The sequence below is a fragment of the Euprymna scolopes genome, chromosome 20 (assembly GCF_053919585.1).
Source record: "Euprymna scolopes isolate OS-2025 chromosome 20, ASM5391958v1, whole genome shotgun sequence".
Lineage (NCBI taxonomy): Eukaryota > Metazoa > Mollusca > Cephalopoda > Sepiida > Sepiolidae > Euprymna > Euprymna scolopes.
Window position 1 is genome coordinate 79,053,333 of NC_136501.1, and position 21,200 is coordinate 79,074,532.

Consider the following 21,200-nt stretch of genomic DNA (forward strand, 5'->3'; position numbering starts at 1 on the left):
AAAAAAAAGGTAGAATCTCATTTTGAGGACAATTTCCAAACATTCATATTAAACCACCTCTTCTGGGCGATTTTGTTCTTATATTTTTGAGATTGTTGTGAGGATATTGAGGTGCTCAATATCCTTAGTATAGCAGCTGTGTCCAAATCTTACTTCATGTCCGCCTGGCTAGTAAATTATAAAGGAATGACCAGTAGAATGAAGCAATTAATGAACAGGACAAGACGGCTGCTTGGAAATGATATAAGAGATTAGATTGAGTTTCCATGAAACTGAGAAAATCTGGAAGTTGTAGTATAAGGTCCAGCTATAAAAATTAAGAAATGATATGAAAAGTTGATAGATTCTTGGTGACTGAACCATTCTTCATATTTGGTCCTTATTTTGGTTAGATATGAGATCAAATTACATCATGCTGTAGTATCTCTAAGTTCATCCCCATATGTATTATTCAATCTGATTTTTCAAAAAATAAAGACCTTATTTCTAATTTTTATTTTCTTCCTACACCTAGAAGGTGGTGACTACGGGGTTGATCGTGTTGCGTATGATAAACCAGTTCAGTGTGCAAATAATCCATTCCAAATTCAACTCGTCATATCTCGTTTAATTTTTGGATTATTTTGATAAAATTTGGATAAAAATAAAAATTGGATTGGAAAGATAATCATTTCTTTTTATAAATGTACAATTCTTTCTCTTGTGTCATGAATACAACAATACACATGAAAAAATTGAAATAGCTTAAAATATCTCATTAATGGCATATATAGAAAGCTAAAAAAGAATCTTTAAATTTTTAAAATCTGATTAAAAATAAGGAAGTTCTGACTATTTTTGTGCTTTGCACTTTGGATATTTTCCCCTCTTTAAAACCCTATGCGTTTTGTCACATTTTTTACACTATCAAGATGAAGCAATGAAATTTGCCATGTAAATGTATTTGGGGAGCACAAAATCAGAATATGCTATTGAAAACCTCAAGAAATCAATAGTTTTTAAATAATCTACAGTAAATGTGCATAAATATGCTGCAATTTCTTAAAAATGTCATGTGTCCCTTTAAAGAAAAGTAGAGAACTCAAAGTTGAATTGTAATGTATTTTATGTACAAGAAACTAAAATCAAAATCTAGGACTATTTAAAAATGAATAGAGTAGAACCCCGGGATACAGTGGCCCTAGGATAAGTTCTTTTTTTTTTTTTTTTAAGGTTACAGTGTGGAATACAATGTTTTTCTGGACCCTGGTTACGATATTTGTCCTACCTTATGGTGTTATTTATAATGTTATTTGATAATTTACATGTGTATTATATACTGTACTGTATTTTGTTACTAATTTTTAATATTGTATTCCGGGTTCTACTGTAGTACTGCAATATTTCTTTGGTATTATTGTAGATTAACGTGATCTGTTACCCTCCCCTTCTGACCACCTCTCCAAAACATGAATCTACCTTTTAGGCAATTATGTGTGAACAGCCTGAAAAACTTTAATGAAAGATAAACAAAAATTAAATTTAATGTAAAATAATGTAAAATATTTTGTGCCATTCTAGCATTTTAGGGCAGTTAACCATTTTTTTCTATGGGCGATAAATACTGTATGTGTTTTTTTTTTAAGCGATTATGTGTAGTTTTAAGAGGGGTCTTTGTGAAATTATTGGAGGATGGGGAAGCTTACCATTCTGACTTTGGAAAATTAAGGGAAATTATGTGTCAATATCCTAAAATTTGACAGAAACAAAATAAAACAAAAAACAATTTCAGAATTTAGAATGAGGGTTAGTTTCACAAACCATGTCGAGGTCATGCTAGTGTTTTAGGACAGTTAACCAATTTATTTTTATGAGAGATAAATCATGTGCATTTTTAAGAAAGGGTCTTTTTTTCTTTTTCTTTTTTTTTTTAGACGATTATATGTAGCGTACAGAGGAATTTTGTTTGATGAGGAACTTCTCACTCGGACTTAGCGTTATTGTTAGGGCTAACGAAGATTTTAGGAGAAGGCTTGCCACTCATACCTAGAGTTAGAGGTAGGATTAAGGGAGCTTTTTTTAAAGAAGGCAGTTGACACTCACATTTCATATGGTTCATGGTTCATAATTTTGAAAATTTTGAAAATGTTATGCTTTAGATTTTGAACATCAAATTACTTTTAAATATGCAAACTTAGGTAAATGAGGGTGTGAAACTTTATAAGAATTAAACAAAAATAAAGTTCATTTAAAACAAGTGATGTCACTCTAAAAGAAAACGTAATGTTTTGGAAAAGTACCAAGTATTTTTTGCCCACCTATTTAAATATTAAAAACAAAAAATGCTAAAGCTGAAAATCACTCACAAATTTGGAATGGATTTGATTTTTGTTTTCAATTACATTTCATGTCCTCTTTTCTATAGAATGACACATTATTTCGTTTTTTAAACTTTCCAGTTTAAGATGTCTTATTTTTTAATTTCACTAGAAACTGAACACTCATAAATATTTAAATATTGATTTTGCATTTTTTTTATATATAAACTGGTAGATTAGTGTCCATTTGACAATATCTAAGGCTTTTGACAGGGTATGACACAAGGGTCTCCTCAGGAAAATTAAATCATACGGTATCACTGGTAGAATACTTAGCATAATTAAATCCTTCTTAGATAAGAGAAAAATCCAGGTTGTCCTCGACGGTCGAACATCGAAACAGTGTGATATAAATACAGGAGTGCCTCAGGGGTATATTCTTGGACCTCTATTGTTCCTGATATTTATTAATGACCTCCCCGACAAAACTGCCTCTGAGATGGGTATATATGCTGATGACACTACACTCTATAACAGGCATGACAGGAAAACAAATGAACACATATCTAAAAAAATGGCAAAAACACTAGAGGATGACCTCCAATCTGTAGTGAAATGGGGACATAAATGGATGGTCACTTTCAATGCTGCCAAGATTAAACTGGTTTCCTTCAATAACTACAAGAAACCTTCTCTGCCACCAATAGCAATGGCCAGTGACTCCCTGTCTGAGAGTACATCTTTCAAACTGCTTGACCTAACGTTCACAGGAAACATGAGCTGGAACAATTATATTGAAAACATTGCCAGGGCCGCTGCAAAAAAGGTAGGCTCTCTCTACCGTGCTAGAAAACTACTGACACCTAAAAGTATCCTGTATCTCTATAAGGCCACCATTCGCCCATGTATGGAGTATTGTTGTCACATCTGGGCTGGTGCGTCTACTACTAGTCTCTCGCTCCTAGACAAGGTTCAAAAAAGAGTCGCCAATCTGATAGGCCCTGAACTGGCATCTAAGCTTCAGCCTCTGTCCCATCGACGAAACGTTGCGTCCCTCTGCTTGTTCTACAAGTATTTTAATGGGGAATGCTCTGACGAACTGCAGACACTTGTGCCCCCACGACGCAGACACCCTCGACAAACCCGACAGGCAGCTAAATCCCACCCCCACACAGTAGAGATCCCTAGATGTAGAAGATCTTTCTACTCCAGTAGTTTCTTCCCCAGAACCGCTAGACTCTGGAATTCCATTCCAGGATCCTGCTTCCCTAACTGTACTGATATGCAGAAGTTTAAGTGCAACGTGAACCGACATCTTGCTGCCCAAATCTCTACATAGTGCCCCAGTAGTTGCTGACCCTGATAGTAGCCCCCTACACCAAAGTGGCAATGTGCCTTGTTTGGGGTGAAAATGTAATAAAAAAAAAAAAAAAAAAAAAAAAAAATTCACTGAAAAATTGTAAAAAAGACGAAAATGAAAAAAAAAAAAAAAAACGGGGGGGGGGGGGGTACCACTTGTACATGTAAACAAAAAAAAAATCACTTCACATTTTCGGTTGTTAGAACAAAACACTTTAATTCACTATTAAAAACTAATGCAATGGATAAAAATGCACACAAGTTATACATTTAAAAACTTATTTTCTTGTCTTTTTAACCATATAAACATTTGTAAAAAGTTGATTAAAAATATACAAGAAATTGCAAGTTCATTATGACGGACTGGTTGAGATTGCTTTAATAATTATATATTCTGATAACCGAACATGTAAGAACATTTTTTATATATTATTTAATTGGAATTCATTATTGAGATGAGTACTATTTATTAATTTACCTTTTTTTTTTTTTTTTAATGTGGACTATTATTCTCATCTTTCTTTCACAACGTTTCGGCCAACTATTCCTCTGGGCTTCGTCAGGTGGTAACTGCGACGGGATAGGAACTCCGAATCTCTTAACTGCATTCTCAGCAATTACTGCCATCCATAGTTATCGTCTCACCACGTTTTTCGCCAAGTAAGCCTCTGGCCGGCTTTGGGTAAGATTGAAACCGGTATCCAGACAATTCTCACCTGGAACCGTAGAGATTCAACGTCTCTATCCATTGCGCCATGGGCCCCGAAGGCTCAAAATCTTACCAAAAATGCTGTTTTATGATGTTAACATTTTTATTACTTTATATTTGCTTAAAACTCTTAAAATATTTAATGTACATTATTATTGATTAATTCATTTGAAAGTATATTAATTTTTGAACAAAATGGTGATATTTTGAGGACTTGAAGTACTTTGGTTTTTAAAATGACTATTTTAGCAGAATCTTTTTTTTTTTTTTTTTTTACAAGGTGGTCACCACTTATCAAGGCCCAGAAGCCACTCAGGGATCAGGTTATTGTAAGTACAGTATGTTAGTGTGGATATTTAGAGTGTCTACTTAAGTGGGCGGTTCATCAGGAATTTGTTTACGTTGGACTTGAAGACATCCAAGTTGTAGTCAGGAGGGAAGCAGGCAGACAGAACAGAGTTCCACAGGCGTGCAGTTCTAAGAAAGAAGCTTTGTTCATGGAATCTACGTTTTGATTTAGGCATAGATAAAAAGGGGGGAAAGTTTTTGACAGTGGATTCAGCTAGACGGGTGTTTTTTGTAAAAGATTGGTAAGGGCGGGACCAGAGATTGGAGTTCAGACGGGCACCTGCCATGGAAATAACGATAAAACAAAGATAGGCTTGCAACATCTCTTCTGTGGGAGAGAGGTTGCAGGGAAGAGAAAAGGGCATCCCCTACTAAGCCACGAAGTCTATTTTGTACTCTGTTAAGGCAGCTCCTGCCCAGATATGGCAGCAGTATTCCATCCTTCGACGTACTTGGCTTTTATATAGATAGAGAATTGCATTAGTAGTGAGATATCTTCTGGCGCGGTAGAAGGATCCCACCATCTTTCCAGTGACCTTGGCAACAGACTTTATGTACATGTTCCATTTCAGATCAGGAGTGAAGGTCAAACCCAGAAGCTTGTCAAAACATGGGGCTTCTCCTAGACGAGAGCCATCCATTTCAATTGATGTCAGATGGGGATCAGAGCGTTGATGATGTAAAGTTTGGTTTTAGATGCATTAAAGGTAAGGTAACCAGCCACATCTTCCCCCACTGAACCACTCGTTCGAGATCAGAGGAGAGAGAATCAGAGAGTTTTGTCATTTACAGCCTTTGATGCGTTGCCATAGATGGTCGTGTCATCAGCATAGATGTCAACGAATGATTTAAGTATGTGTTTAGGGAGATCATTGATGTAGACCTTAACATCTGTGATTATCCAAAGCGTTTTATTAGTCCATGTGTATTGCTACATTAATAGTCTTTTTCCCATATTACTTCAATCAGGTTATTATTTTCAGAGATTAGCAACTTATTTTTAATGCACAATATTGTTTGTCTCTATGCATATAAAAACTGCTCCATCTTAAAGAAAATTGGGCTATCAATTTGATGAGCTTAATATAGGGTTTTAAGTTGTCTTTTACAATAAAAATACCTAAGTTTAAGATTTTAGTGAATTAAATGTTTGCCCTATTCTCAAATTGTACTGTTTTGTTGTCATATAGTCCAAATCTAAGTTTCCTTTTTATTGATTTACTATTAAAAGAAAAATCTAGTTTGATCTCTAATGTATTATGGATCATATTAGGAATCAATGTGTTAGCTGTTAATATGAATCATATGAGCAGTCAAAATTGTCCTTCTATGTCATTTTTGTTTGCTTAAAAGGTAATGGAATTTTGCCTAATGTTTAGGCTGGTTTGATCTAATAATTATTGCTTCCATTGTGATTAATTTGGATTTACCACAGGTGACATAACATTTGTAAGGAGTTTTCACTCATTTGAAAACTGCATTGTACACTGAAAATTAATGTCTGAACCAATACCACACAAGACTGCAATTTTTCTCATTTCCAACTGTACATCGAAGAATTCCCACCTCAACTGAGCAATTTATATTTACACAAACACCACATCTGCTCCTTCTTTTGTGTTCAGATTGTTTCCCCTCTTCTGAACTGCTGCTTGCATACCTTAGGGTTTTCTTATGTGTCATTTTGTTTGTCTTATCTGCTTTTCTTATCTGCTTTTTTCTTCTCTTTCTCATTTATTCTCCCATATTCTATATCTCAAGGTCATAATCGTCGAAAGGGAAATTGTCATAATTTAGCTACCGAAATAAATTTGGTATCATTTTTTGCTTTGTAAGAATGTAACCACATAAGTTTTTAAATATAATGAAAATAAAATGTTTAAAACACTTAATCTAAGAGTGAATGCTTCCAAGACCGAAGTGCTGATCAGTAGCTGTACTGTTGGAAAATCCTCAAGAGGAAAATCCCCCTGCTCAGCTTGTGAAAAGAAAAGAAATGCAGTGGAATTACAGGTAGATGATAATCAGTTTGTTAAAAGTATACGAGATGAATCAGAACTCATGTATAGAAAGTATATTTGGATGGTGAAGCTATTGAGTTTATTCAAAAGTTTTGTCACCTTGATGATATGATTGAAGCACAGAATGGAGCAGTGCTAGTGTGATTGCAAGAGTGAATGGAGTAAGTTCAGAGAACATATCATAACTAACCAGCAGAGAATTACCAGTGTTAATTAAGATCAGGCATGGTTATAAACATGTGATGCATGGAAATGAAACAATTACAGACATGTGAAGAGAAATTATATGAGAATGATACAATGACTGTTTAATGCAAGCCTTAAGGACAGACTTGGATATGATGACCTGAAAGAAAAATTTAATCTTATCAGTACAGGGAAATGTGTGCAAAACAGGAGACTGTTGGTATGGTCATATTGAAAGAATAGATGAGAACTTTGAGATTAATAGATGTAGAACAGCTGAGGTAGAAGAGTAAGTTGGCAAGAGAAGGTCAAGGAAAGAGGAAGTGATAAAGATAGATTTGAGAAAAAGATAAATAAAATGAAGAGTTAGTTTGGAGGTCAATTTCTAAAAGCTGTTCATCACATGCCAACATGTAAAAAAGAAATGTTAAACTGATGAAGATGAGTCAAAACTTTAAGATCATTAATGAAGGAAGAGAATTTGTCTCAGATCATTGAGGCATGCCAGAATTGATACTATTTGCTTCAGATTTTTGCACATCAACAACTAGATTTATGAGAAAGAAAGAATTTGATGATTCAAGATATTGCCAGATATTCTATAGCAAATAAGACTATTAAAGGATTTTGAGCTATTAAACTAAAAACAAAGCTCCTATTTAGAGATTCACTGATTCTATATAATGTTACAGTCACATAATTTATCTTGAAGGATAAATTCATTATGGTTTATCACCAAGTTGAATGCTTTGGGCTCTGAAATATGCAAAAATGTAATTGTAATGAATGAAACTTACTTTACTCTCTGGCAACATACCAGGACATTCATTACTCACTCCAAAAGAAAACACAAGTACATCCTCTGTCATATCATAATTGTCTTCATGGTCATTCTGATCAGGATTTAATGCATTTATGTTCACATCATCAGAGTTGGTTAGTGACATTTTCTTACGGTGACCTGAGAAAAAAAAAAGTCAAATATTACAGACAAAAGTAACATTTTCAAAAATTAGTAAAACAAATATTTTTGCAAAAAAGGGATTTTATATTGCAATTTGTTTTAAATTATCTGATTTCTTTTTCTATAAATAAACAAGTTAAAATGACAAGTTTTAAAAAGAAAAGACATTTTTCAAGTTTTTTCTTTTCAGAGTAAATAGCTTTGATTTGATTTCATATCTATTACTAATAAAAATTTAGTATCTGTCTATAATACTCAATTTAGGAGTCGGAAGAGTAGTGTATGTTCTGTTGTCATGGGGACCATCCTTCCAGTGGTGAGGATAGAGTAGTATATGTTTGTTCATCATGATATCATCTTGCCAGGCATTATGTCCTCCCATAATGGAACAATGTACTATATGTTCATTCATCATGATACTATCCTTCTAGACTATCAAAATTATGCAATCAGAGGAAGCATATGTTTGCTAGTTTTTTTAAATAAAAAATAACAAATTAAGAATAAAAAGGTAAAAAAAGGTCCATAGTATTTAACTGATATTTAAAAATGAAATCCGTTCATAAATAAAACACAAATAAAGATATATCCATTTAGAAAGTTGAAAAAGTTCATAAAAAATAGACTGAAAACATTAAGCCTAATAATAGTAATAGAATTTACTAAGATTTATTTTATTTATGAAAGTGTAGAAACAATGATGTTTGCCTGGAAGCAACATCTTAATCTCAACACTTTTAGAGTTTGCAGCTCAGAAAAAAAACTTAGAATAAAAAAGCAAAAATTTTTGTTCCTAATTAAAGATTATATATGGCAATGTTCAATTCATCAGTAGAACTAAAATGGAAGTACAGTTGTTTTTTTTCTTTTTACCAAAAATGTAACAATATTCTACATAAAGGTAGAGCAGAAAATTGGAAAATTCCAGTAGAAATTTAAGAGTAAAAATTTTAGCTCATGCGGCTGTGGCAAAGCAACCAGTAAAGTGTTTTTCTTTTTCTCTGGTCTTGTTATATTATGAATAAGCATATGGTGGCAACAAAGAAATAGAAAAACACTGGATGAACTTTTAAGTGATTGTTATTCAATCATTTATTTTAAGGATAAACAAAAAAATAAAATAAAAGGGGTTTGTCAGTTAAATAACAGAGATATCCTTGCTGCCTTGGTGTGGCATTAGCAATGATAGCAGTAATCCTTGCTGGTGATAGTAGCATTGTTAATAGTAAAATTGAAGAAGGAAAGAGGTTGTCATCTGCTAGATAACAAGTGTATGTTGTTTCACGTCTTAGACGGGGTGGTTGTGCAATGGTTCTTAGTGGCTTGTTGGTCTTAAACTGGGTCAAAAATTTGTTGTCTACTGAATTGCCGATGATTAAGATTTTTTTCTGCAGGCTTTTCTGCATGCCAGAGGTTCCTTCAGCCAGCTGTGGTCCTTCTCAGAGGTCCTTGTGTTTCCCCTTAAGTATCGATCAGCTGGCTCCCAGGACAACTGTTTTCTGATTGGTTGAGGTTAGATCACAACAACCAATCAAACATTAAGGTTTTAACCAATCAGGATTGAATATTTTACAGTAGTAGTTTTTTTTTTGTTTTGTTTTTTTTGTCGTTTGCTACTGCTGCTACATTTTCACTAGGAACAGTGTAAGATTATTTTTTAGTTAAGGGAAAATTTATTAAATTGGAATAGTATCTTTGTGTAACAGTCTGAACATATTCTGATATCTTTTTTAAATCTTTACTCCTCCTTTGAGTAGTAGGCATGGAAAGTTTATATAATATGGATGTAACTTCATAGTATTCTGCATGTAAAAAACGACTTGCTGCTATTGAGCAAGAATATTGTTAGTGCTTTTAATTGCTATATTCTCCTAGCAATTCTTACCAAACAAGGGAAAGAGAAAAACAGAAACAACACTGCTGCTATCATCACAATAAGTGAAAAAAAGAGAGATGCTAAATTATCACTGTAACAACTAGTGAAGTGATTGCGTTGACTACCTAGAACACATCAACAAGACTTCAGCTGTTTACGTGATGATGAGCTGCCATCAAATTAATCATCTGAAAACAAAGAATTAGTTACTCTAATCGATATGAATCGCTCTCCCAACAGCACGTTTCTGCCCTCTTCTTTTCCAATCGACAACACCTGGCCTCTCACCACCAATGTCACACTGCACAATCTGAACGTCAGCAATACAAAATTCTTTTCAAGAGAAGATGTTCACGACTCTTTTCTTTCTCCTTCTCCAGGGAATTTTTCTCAGCTTTTCTATCCTATTTAGAAAAAAAAAAGGAAGAGACAGGAAAAAAAAAAAAAAAAATAGCTTCTCCCATCATGCCCTGCCTTCCCCCTAAGATGCCCTTCATGTATATAAATGAGCTAGCCATCCTTTCCTTCTTTCCCAAAGAGCGATGCAGATACTTTTTTTTTTTTTTTTTCTAACCATATACCCCACAGTTACACAGGGAGTTAAGTCACTAATGACAAAAGCCAGTGTGTTGGTGTGTAGAGATGAGGCAGGACCAAAAAAAAATTTTTTTTTTTTTAAACAAATCTAATCAGTTTAAACTAAGTCAAAATTAAAAGACAGACACTGAGTGTGCATGAAGAGTGGGGAGGTGTTCTTTGATGGAACAAAAATCATATAACTTCCCTACTCTCTAGAATAAATTGCCATAAGAGGAAAAAAGCAAGATGAAGAGAGAAAGAAGAGGAAAAATACAAAAAACACAAATGGAGAAAGAAAACTAAAACTAGAGGCAAAGATAATCCAGCTAAATAGTGACAAAATATAAGTTCTAACGATTTTGCAGAAATTAGTAATTTAACCAAAAAGTAGAGAATTCACATTTGTGAGAGACTATCGATTTAAACAAAAATTTGCTCTTTCTAAATTAAAAAAGTGGCATTCTGTTAAATAGCAGAGAACTCACATCCCTCGTTACACTGTCACTGAAAGCATAAAATATTTAGTTTTTGTTCTGCTTCATATCAAGTGGGTCATATTCAACAAGAAAAAGTTGAGCCACTTATACAAACCTTTACTTCTTTGACTGCTTGGAGTGCCTGGAGGAGTATGAGAAGGAGTAACTGAGGTAGGAGTAGATGGTTGAATGGTCAGTGTTGGCATCTGAATGGCTGGCAATATAGATAGCATTTCTTCTAAAGAGTTTATATCTGCATTCTTATCATTCATATGTGAGACAACCGAACGCAAAAATGTAATCTGCAAAAAGATAAAAGAATTACAAGTAAATGTTTCAATAAAAGCCTTCAACAAAAATGCTCTTACATTTTTCTTTATTCTAATAATAGTGAAAATTACAAATTTTAGATTGTTTTTTAAAAAAAATAAAAATGGTTCCTAGTTTTACAAAAGAAAAAAATAAAACAATCTCTTGTGAACTGGCTCTAGTACCTCAACTATTCTAAGTGTACTAACTAGGGGATTTATCGGCAATTAATCGGCCAATTAATTACTTTTCTCTTTCCTATTAAATTAAAATTATTTCATCACTGTCAAGTGACTCATCAGATAACTTTGATATCTCTTCTCTTCTCTTCAGTAGTCCGTCGCTGACGACAATGACGTTGCACCATGCCTAACAGTCCCAGATAGATTACGCCTGATGGACTCGCTGGTGACTGTGGAGTCCAATTCGTGAATTGCATACACGGCCGCAGGCAGCACAGGGGAAGATGCCGTCTGCCCGCTGCGCCGCGTGCCTTTGGGGTCTTCTTCGCTCTGCTCGGTCGTTATAGGTGGAGGTGAAAGTTTCCAAGCCCTCTTGGCAGATGTTTCGCCATTTTCTCCGATCAGCAGCAGCATGTTCGATGGCGTTGGATTCTATGCCACATTTTTTCAATGATGTTTTTAGTTGGTCCTTGAAACGTTTACGCGGACCCCCAGGGTTGCGTCTGCCCTCTGCAAGTTCCCCGTAGAGGACCTTGCGTGGGAGTCTTTCTGCTGGCATCCGGATGGTGTGACCAAGCCACCTAAGTTGTCTATGAGTTAGAATTATTTCAAGTGGGTCCATTTGAGTGCGCCTGCGTATCTCATTGTGTGGCACCCTGTGCCACCATTTTAAACCTAGTATACGCTGTAAGCAGTTGGTATGAAATGCTTCTAGCTTTTTCAGGTGGCGTCTATAAGGCACACATGACTCGCTGCCATACAAGAGAATGGAGAGACAGATTGCTCTGTAGACAGAAACCTTGGTGGTGGTGGTGAGGCTACGGTTCATAAAAACTGTGCGAGAGTCTGCCAAAGGCTGCAGCAGCCAGACCAATGCGCCGTTGGACCTCACTTGTTAGGTCACAGGAGTCAGTGAGCACTGAGCCATGATAAGTAAACTCTTGAGTGTTTTTCAGTGGCTGTTGGTTGATTGTGAATATTGGGGGTTCCTGACGATGTTCACATATGTTAAGTGCCTCTATTTTGTTGATGTTGATGGCTAGACTAGCTCGGGAGTAAATGTTGGAGATAGTGTTGATGGTGCGCTGAAGACCCTCTTCAGATGAGCTCACCAGAGCTGTGTCGTCAGCGTATTGCAATTCATGGATTGCTTCTTCTGTCACACGTGATCTGGCATGGAGGTGTCGCAGGTTGAAGAGGTTGCCATCCAGCCGGTATGAGAGGTGGATCCCATCAGCAGGATGGATTTGCTGTTTGGCAACATTGGAAACCGCAGCAAGAAAAAGATTAAACAAGATGGGCGCAATGACGCATCCCTGCTTCACACCCGATTCTACCAGGAAGGGCTCAGATTTTAGTCCTGAACTGGAGACGCGAGCCATAGATCCATTATGGAAAGCCTTCAGGACACCCAGGAATATTGGTGGGCAGCCAAATTTGACGAGTACTTCCCAGAGCAAAGGACGGTTCACAGTATCAAAGGCCTTGGCGAGATCTACAAAAACCATATATAGATTTTGGTGTTGCTCGACGCTTTTCTCCTGCAGCTGTCTTGCCACAAAGACCATGTCAATCGTGCTGCGCTCCTGTCTGAAGCCACACTGCGATTCAGGTAAGACTTGATCGACAATGTGTTGGTTGATACGAGACAGTAAAATTCTAGTGACAACTTTCCCTGAGGTTGACAGGAGGGAAATGCCTCGACTATTGCCACAAATATTTCTGTCACCTTTCTTTTTATATATGCTGATGATATCTGCATCCTTCCATTGTTGTGGGCAGCAGCCTGACTCCCAGACATCTTGGATGATGTTATGGAGACAAGTGGTAATGGCATCTCCGCCATGCTTAAGAAGCTCAGCTGGTATGCCATCAGGGCCAGTGGCTTTATTATTCTTGAGGTTGTTAACTGCATGGCTCACTTCATGGATAGCTGGTATTACATCCAGTTCTTGAATTACAGGAAGGTCAGGAAGATGGTCAAGAAAAGTAGGGTCGATATGGTTCTGCCTGTTCAGTAAGTCTTGGTAGTGTTCAGCCCACCGATTGAGTATGGCAGTCTTCTCAGTATAGAGTATGGAGCCATCAGCACTACGGACTGGGCAGAGGCTATAGTTCTTTGGCCCATAGGCTGTCTTAAGGGCATTATAAAATTGATGTTGGTCCCCCATATCAGCTAAACCTTGGATCTCAGTTGCAAGATTGGTCCACCATTCATTTTGCATTCTTCGGGTTTCCTGTTGGACTTTTGACCGAAGCTTGGCTAGCTTGGCATGTGATGCTGGAGTTGGATTTGCAATCACTGCTTGCTGTTGCCGATTTTTTTCTTCAATTAATTGATGAATTCCATCAGACTGCTCGTCAAACCAGTCTCTATGTTTTATTATTGATCCTCCCAAAATGTCCTTGGCAGTATTGAGGAGGACTTCACAGATGTTTTCTCATTTTTCAGTTAAGAAAGCTGTTGTTATGGGATCTGCTGCAGGAGTTGGTAAGGTAAGACATTCAGCCAGTTCGTTTTGTAGAGCAGCTCGTGTTGTAATGTTGTTGAGAGCTTTGAGGTCAAGATGTTTTCTGGGAGCTTGACGGCGAGCTGGAGGCCGGATCTTAAGGAAAATAGAGCGGACAAGGCGATGATCTGTCCACCCATCTGCTCCCCTCATGGCTCTGGTGATTCTCACATCTTTCATGTCATTACGTCTTACAATAACATAGTCAAGTAGGTGCCAAATTTTGGACCTAGGATGCATCCAGGTGGTCTTGAATTTGTTTTGGAGCTGGAACATGGTATTTGTGATGGTATTTGTAACTTTGATATATTAACATACTAACAGCTAATTTAACTTAAATTTGTTAAGTGTCTGGCCACTATTTTGGCTTTTTGCCTTTATTAAATAAAATTACAAAATACAAAGTACAATTTCCAATTCTTAAAACAATTAGATAAGGAAAAAAAAGAAATTACAAACCAACTACAAAGTAAAAATTGTAATTTTTTAATTCTATAAACTAGATTTCTGCACATGCTGCTGCTCTACTTCCTCTTCTATTTTTGCTGCCTGCCTCCTTTACTCTCAAAGTCTTCTCAGTATTTAAAGGTGAATACTTTTAAGTCGTAATGTAGAAAGAGTTTCTCTATTCTCAGGACACAGCCTGTTCCTCATAGGTTCATACACATTATCACCTGTAATAAAGAGCCTCTCACTCTCCACAGATGAAGGTGGTAAGCTTGAATATTTTGAAGCCAGTTTACTCAGTAGTGGTAAGGTCTCCTGTGTCTTCTTCAAATGTTATAGAATATGAATCATCACCTCTTGCAAGCTATCACCTCTATGTAAAGCTATAGAATGATCAAGTTTTTGTGTATTTAATCATAAGGGATTTACTCCTTTAATAGTTTAGATTGTGATTCTTGTAATTTTGTTATTGCAGTCTCCAGGTTTAACTCAGCTTCTACCTGCTCTAAGTTTTGATTTGTTACTATATGCTTATTATTTTTATTTATTATCGATATGGTTGAAGTTCTGTGACTTGTTTCTTTGGTGATTTCTTCAAATGGATTCAGTAACTGGACAATTTTTTCAAGTCATCATCATTAGTAATTTGTTAAGCTAGGAATCTTATCAGCCACATACATTACAAGAGCTTTTCATTGTTCTAAATTTCTTTTTTAGCATATAATACGTTGAATTCCACTGTGTGGTCACATCTTGAATGAGTTTATGTTTTTCCAAATCCAGCTGATCCTGTATTTCAGTTAATTTAAAGTGAGAGACTATATTTCTATTAGTTGTAATGATTGTCTTAACAGCCTGTTGGGAAAATAATTAGTCATTTATTGAGAGTTGCAATGTATGTATGAAGCATGATAGTGATTCTAAACCACATTCCTTGATACTAGCAACCATATTTGTTCCTGGATCCACCAAGACTTAGAAAACTTTGAAGATTTCATACTGCAATTCTTCACTTATTCTTGTACTTGTGTATGGAACAACCCTAATCACAATTCTACACTGTTCAAAGTCATTTGAAAACCAATAACCTGTTAAATTCAAAAAGGGAGCATTATTTGTAGCAGCTATCCAAATGTCTGTAGTTAAAAAAATGCTGTTAATTTCACAAAGAGATGATTGAATTTTTGTTATTATTTTTATAAATATATTGGGAATTATTTTTTCAGTGAAGTACTTTTTTGATGGATTACTGTAATTTGGACAAAGTTTTATAATAAGCCTTTTAAATCCAATGTCAGATATTATAGAATACGGTTGAATATCAACAGCAATCATTTCTATCAGATAATGAACATCTTGTGATCAGTGGTCATTAATATCCCTAGTTTTCTTCTTGGCCAATATTGATTCTATAGTAGTTTGGTGTTTCGTTCATGGTTGCTATCACTTGTTCCTGGAATGTCTGTCCTGAAATATTCATTGTGCTTCCTTTTCTTATCTGCAACTTTTGCTTCTTTTGAACAAACCTTTCTAAGATGGTTCAACATATTAGTTGTAAAAGTTTTTGCTAATTTACCATCCTTTGATGTGATGGTTTGACATAACTTCCCGACAGCTGTATTCTTATTCTTGAGATTGACGTCAAAATACTTCCAGCAGAAACTGGTTCCCATACTGGTTGAAGGTTGTCAATATTTAGTAAATTTATGTATTTAAATTACTTTATCTGATTAGTAATTTATCTCAATAAAATATACATTATCTAAACCAGAAAAATAAAAATATATATGGTAGCAACAGTCCAAAAAATGAGGAACAAGTGTATGACAGGAAAAATGCTTTATTTTCAGTTTGCACAATGTCGCAATTTACTGTATTACCCAAAATGAAAACTGCAAGATGAAGTAATAATTTTCTTTGACAGTGATTTAAAGTAAAAAATAATGCTAATTCGATAGGAAGAGACAGGAGGGAAATTTTTTAATATGCTTACATCTATTTGCTTCAAATTCAGTGCAGTTGTAAAAGTCTACATGTTAAGAGCACGTCATGCCTGTTATTTGATTACATGGTGTAGACAATGCATGTCTCTTTGATAAATTTTCACTAGCAAGCAAAAAAGGGAGTTAACTTGTCTGCAGGTATGGGTGAAGAGGCTGACAAAGGTAGATGACACACAGCACTGACGATCTTGATGAAGTCTGAGTGTGGCCTCCAAGTTCCATACAAGTTCAGTTCCACTAAAGAATGCTGAGTATTCTTTTTCACAACATGAGCATGGACAATCAAAATTCTGATGTTGAACTTAATACAGCTGCTGACAGTTTCTTCTTTTTATGTCACAATGTGCACTGTTCAGACTATTCTCACTTGCGTAAAAACTAAAAGGTTCCATTTCAAAAAGTATTTGCACAAATACTCACAAACAGCCGTAATTTAAACTTGTTCGACATGCATTCCTCTCCCCCACAAGTTCGCAAGGAATTTCGGGTGAGTGACGTGAAAAAGAATGCTGTTCACTCTAGACTTTGAAACAATAGAGAAGAGGGTTGGTGAGCTTATGTCCTAGGTGATGAGAGGAGACATTTACATTAGCTATCTCCCCCACCCACGGCGAGTTTTTTGCGGGCACAACAAAAAAATTCTGTACAAAAGTCCTCTGAAGCCATATACACTGTACAACGTTGACTGATGATGAAATCACTAGTTTTGGTTGCGCTGGGGCCGCAACCTACTCACTGGTGCAATTTCTGAAGCACCAGGAGCGTTGTGTGGCATCAGTCGGCTCAAGGCCCTGGGGGCCTTCTTGGCAATTGCATGCATGTTCTTGGAGGTGGTGTCGTTTCCGGCTCCAGTGTTCTTGGGAGTGGTCGCATGTGTGACCGGTACTGAGTTCTCAGGAGTGCCAGCTTCGTCATCCCCCATGTGCAAGGCGTTATTACTGTACTTGGGCTTAACCTTACAGCGGGGCTTCTGAGAGCACCACCTGGAAGATCTACCTATGTGGCCCCATAACCCGCAGTTCAAGCACTTACTGCAGTTGGTCACAAAATGGCCTTTTACAAAGTACTTGCTGCATGTTATAGACCAAGCACTACAGGACTTGGCTCTGGAATTCCAGTCGTTCGACTTACCGTGCTGTAGTTCTCCGCAAGCCCAGCACTTGCTCTGCTTGTTGCTGCGAGATGGTTGTGACTGGTGGGGTCAGTGTCGTTACCTCTAAGACAACATGGCGTAAATAAAAAAAACTACTTGATCGATTTACGTGATTTTTGGAATATAACATCTTCATGCAGTGACAAGTCAATGCCCCTTCGAAGTGTAGAGTGAACAGCAGAGAGATCTGGTAACCAAGCTGCTTTCTAGGTCGGTAGTACTTCATGAACAGTAGCCTGAGATGTTGGAAATTTTCTGTTTCTATGTCTATCCATGTGGCCATGTCACTAGTAAGGGTGCTGGAGGTAAACGTTTCATCTGGGCTGATGTTACCCTCCTGATAGTCAGGGACCCGAACCTTGGATTAACCACTAAGGAGGTTGTCCTATCAGCAGGTGCAAAGTACTGGGGCTGCTGTATTGCCATTTGGTGAATGGATTCTGGACCATGCAGTAGTTTCTGGTGGGGCCTCTCGATGCCATACTAGTGGGTAATTGTTATAGCTTTATCATGTGCTACAAAAAACAAAAAAAGAAAATTCTCGTCTTTTTCTCTCTGTCCTGCTCTAACTAAGTCTGTCGACCTGTTCCACAAATCCCAAAACTTCAACATGAAATATCTCCAGAAAAAAAATATAAACAAACCGAGAACCCCCATTCTCCAACGTAGACCCCTACTACCAGGTCTCCTTCAACACCAGAGGTCTTCGTTTCAACCTTCCAGAGGTCGAAACACAATTACAGGAGATGAAACCGGACATATTCTTTCTAAGCTAAACTGGCATAGGCCCACCACTTCCCTAGACGAGTTCATAATTAAAGGATACTCTAACTTAACATCTAAATCTGACCCCCAAGATCGCTATGGGCATGGAATATGTGCCTACATTAAAAATGGCTTTTCGTGTGGAAGGGATATCTCCAGAGAAGACCTTAATTTACCTTATATGTGCTTTCGGGTTGCACTTGCTTACACCACCGCATTTATATTTGCCCTCTATCGCCCACACAACAGTGGAGTTACTATCTTTAAGAGTATATCTGAGAAAATTGGCTCATCCTTCGGCTAACATTCACATTTGTGGTGACTTCAATGTCTATAATGTGAAATGGCTGACCCACTCAAACAAGACAGATGATGAGGGGAGGTTCTATCATGATTTTGCCATTGCCTGTGACCTCAAACAGATTGTTCACGAACCCTACCGTGTGCCCGATGTTACCGGTCAGTATGCAAGCCTTCTAGACCTTTTTCTCACAACTTCCCCTGAGCTATGTTCATGTTCCGTTCTATCTCCTCTGGGATCTTCCGACCACTCAGTTGTATCAGTTAAGATAAAAATGAAATGTAATAAGTCTTCAGACGTACCTCTCCAACGTACTGTATATTGATACTCTATGGCTGACTGGGATAGCTTCCGTACATTTATATCTGATCTACCTCTGCATTCCATGTTTAAAAAATATGTGTCCCTTATAGTATAAGACCTGACCGAATGGTTAATTGTAGGCATAGACCGATTCATACCATCCAAAAAATTCCAACAAAAACCTAACAGTCAGCCATGGTTCTCCCCAGAATGTGCTGCTGCCATCGTGCACAGAAATCACTTTTTCTATAGCTACCAACATAATGGATATACTGAGACTAAAGCTGCTTTCAGGACTGCCAGCAACCACTGTAAAAGAGTAATAAAAAATGCAAGAGAGCTACATGCTCAGTCCGTCAAATCCAAAGTAGCTGAGCAGCGGCTTGGTTCCCACCAGTTTTGGCAAATAGCAAACAGGATCCTGAACAAAATTGTGCATTCTATCCCAACCATCATCGATGGACCTGAGGTCATCTCGCCAGCATCAGACAAGGCCACACTATTTTCTAAGAACTGTGCAGCTAATTCTACCCTATGCGACCAAGGCCATTAACTCTCCGTATTTCCTCCTATAACAGACAACATGCTATGCAACATCTGTGCGTGAGGTCGCCAAGCTAATCAAGAACCTTGATTCCAGTAAAGCAACTGACATTATTCCAATTATAGTGTTGAAAAAGCTTCAACCAGAACTTGCCTCCATACTTATAAAACTGTTTAAGTGTTGCCTTCAGGAGAAGTGCTTCCCAACACCCTGGAAAATCTCATCAGTATGCCCTGTATTTAAGAATTCAGGTGATGTCATCTCCCTCTCAGTACAAACCAATAAGTCTCCTGTGTGTCATGAGTAAGTTGCTGGAATTCATATTAAATAAAGTAGTCAACCACCTCAGCAGAAATAACCTTAGTGACATGCAATATGGTTTCTGTTCTGCTAGATCTACAGCAGATGTGCTAACAACGATTATATCTTATAGGATTAGTGAATCTCTTGACAAAGGCTTCCTTTCTAGGGCAATTGCTCTTGACATATCAAAGGCCTTCGATAAGGTATGGCATACATGCGGTATAACTGGAAATGTTTTCTCAATTATTAAATCATTTCTCTCTGATAGGCTCATAAGAGTAGTGGTTGATGGGCAAAAATCAGAGGCGCACAGTATTAATGCTGGAGTCCCTCAGGGGTCCAGCCTGGGCCCAACTCTCTTCCTGATCTACATCAATGATCTCCAAAAACACATACTTAAATCATTCGTTGACATCTATGCTGATGACACGACCATCTATGGAAACATATCAAAGGTTGTAAATGACAAAGTTCTCTTTGATTTTCTCTCCTCTGATCTTAAGCGCGTGGTACAGTGGGGGGGGGGGACTGGTTACTTTTAATGCCTCTAAAACCAAGCTCCTATCTTTACAGCAATCAACGCTCTGATCCCCATCTGGCATCAATTGAAATGGACGGCTCTCGTCTAGGGGAGGCTCCATGTTTTGACAAGCTTCTGGGACTTCTTGATCTGAAATGGAATACATCAAGTCTGTTGCCAAGGTCGCTGGAAAAATGGTAGGATCCTTCTACCGCTCCAGAAGATATTTCACTGCTGATGCAATTCTCTATCTATATAAAAGCCAAGTACGTTCACATATGGGCAGGAGCTGCTAAAAACAGTACAAATAGACTTTATGGCTTAGTGGAGGATGTCCTTTTCTCTTCCCTACAGCTTCTGTACCATAGAAGAGACGTTGCGAGCCTGTCTTTGTTTTATCGTTAATTCCATGGCAAGTGCTCATCTAAGCTCCAATCTTTGGTCCCATCTTTCACAATAAACACCCATCTACCTGAAACCACTGTCAATTTTCCCCACTCTTTATCTGTGCCAAAATCAATCAAAATCTTTCTTAGAAGTGCACGCCTGTGGAACTCTCTTCCGTTTGCCTGTTTCTCACCTGACTACAACTTTGATGTCCTCAAGTCCAACATAAACAAATTTTTGATGAACCGCCCCCTTAAGTAAGACTTTATCAAATCTCCAATACTAACGATTACTACGATACTATCCCACTGATTACTGTACACACAATAACCCTTATCCCCAAGTGGCTTCCGGGCCTTGATAATTGGTGACTACCATGTAAAAAAAAAAAAAAAAAAAAAAACTTTCAATGACTTGGTCTCTTAATTCACATTTTACATGTTCTTTATCCAACCCCCACTTATTTTTCCTTTGAGATAAAATTGCTCTTCATCTTAAACTTAGTCACAAATAATTGGTTTATGCTGCGTCACAATTTCTTTACCACACTAAATATTTTCTAATATATTTTCACATCACTCAAAGGTTTCCTCTTTTCCTTAGTAACAGAGAATCTACTTGAATCTTTTTTTTTGTTCCAGATTCATACATAAAATGG

At 37.0% G+C, this 21,200-nt stretch overlaps 1 protein-coding gene across 5 annotated transcripts in view; it reads right to left on the reverse strand.

The window, feature by feature from the left end:
* The window catches only part of LOC145241477 (GTPase-activating protein and VPS9 domain-containing protein 1-like), a 347,817-nt gene that overhangs the window by 202,867 nt on the left and 123,750 nt on the right, over nucleotides 1-21,200 (reverse strand). For all 5 annotated transcript variants that reach the window (XM_080104469.1, XM_080104467.1, XM_080104464.1 and 2 more), the window contains 2 exons: nucleotides 10,931-11,117; nucleotides 7,718-7,881 (listed from right to left, as the gene is read on the reverse strand). In XM_080104469.1, coding sequence (XP_079960595.1) covers nucleotides 7,718-7,881; nucleotides 10,931-11,117 — 351 coding nt within the window. The remainder of the gene's footprint in view (nucleotides 1-7,717; nucleotides 7,882-10,930; nucleotides 11,118-21,200) is intronic.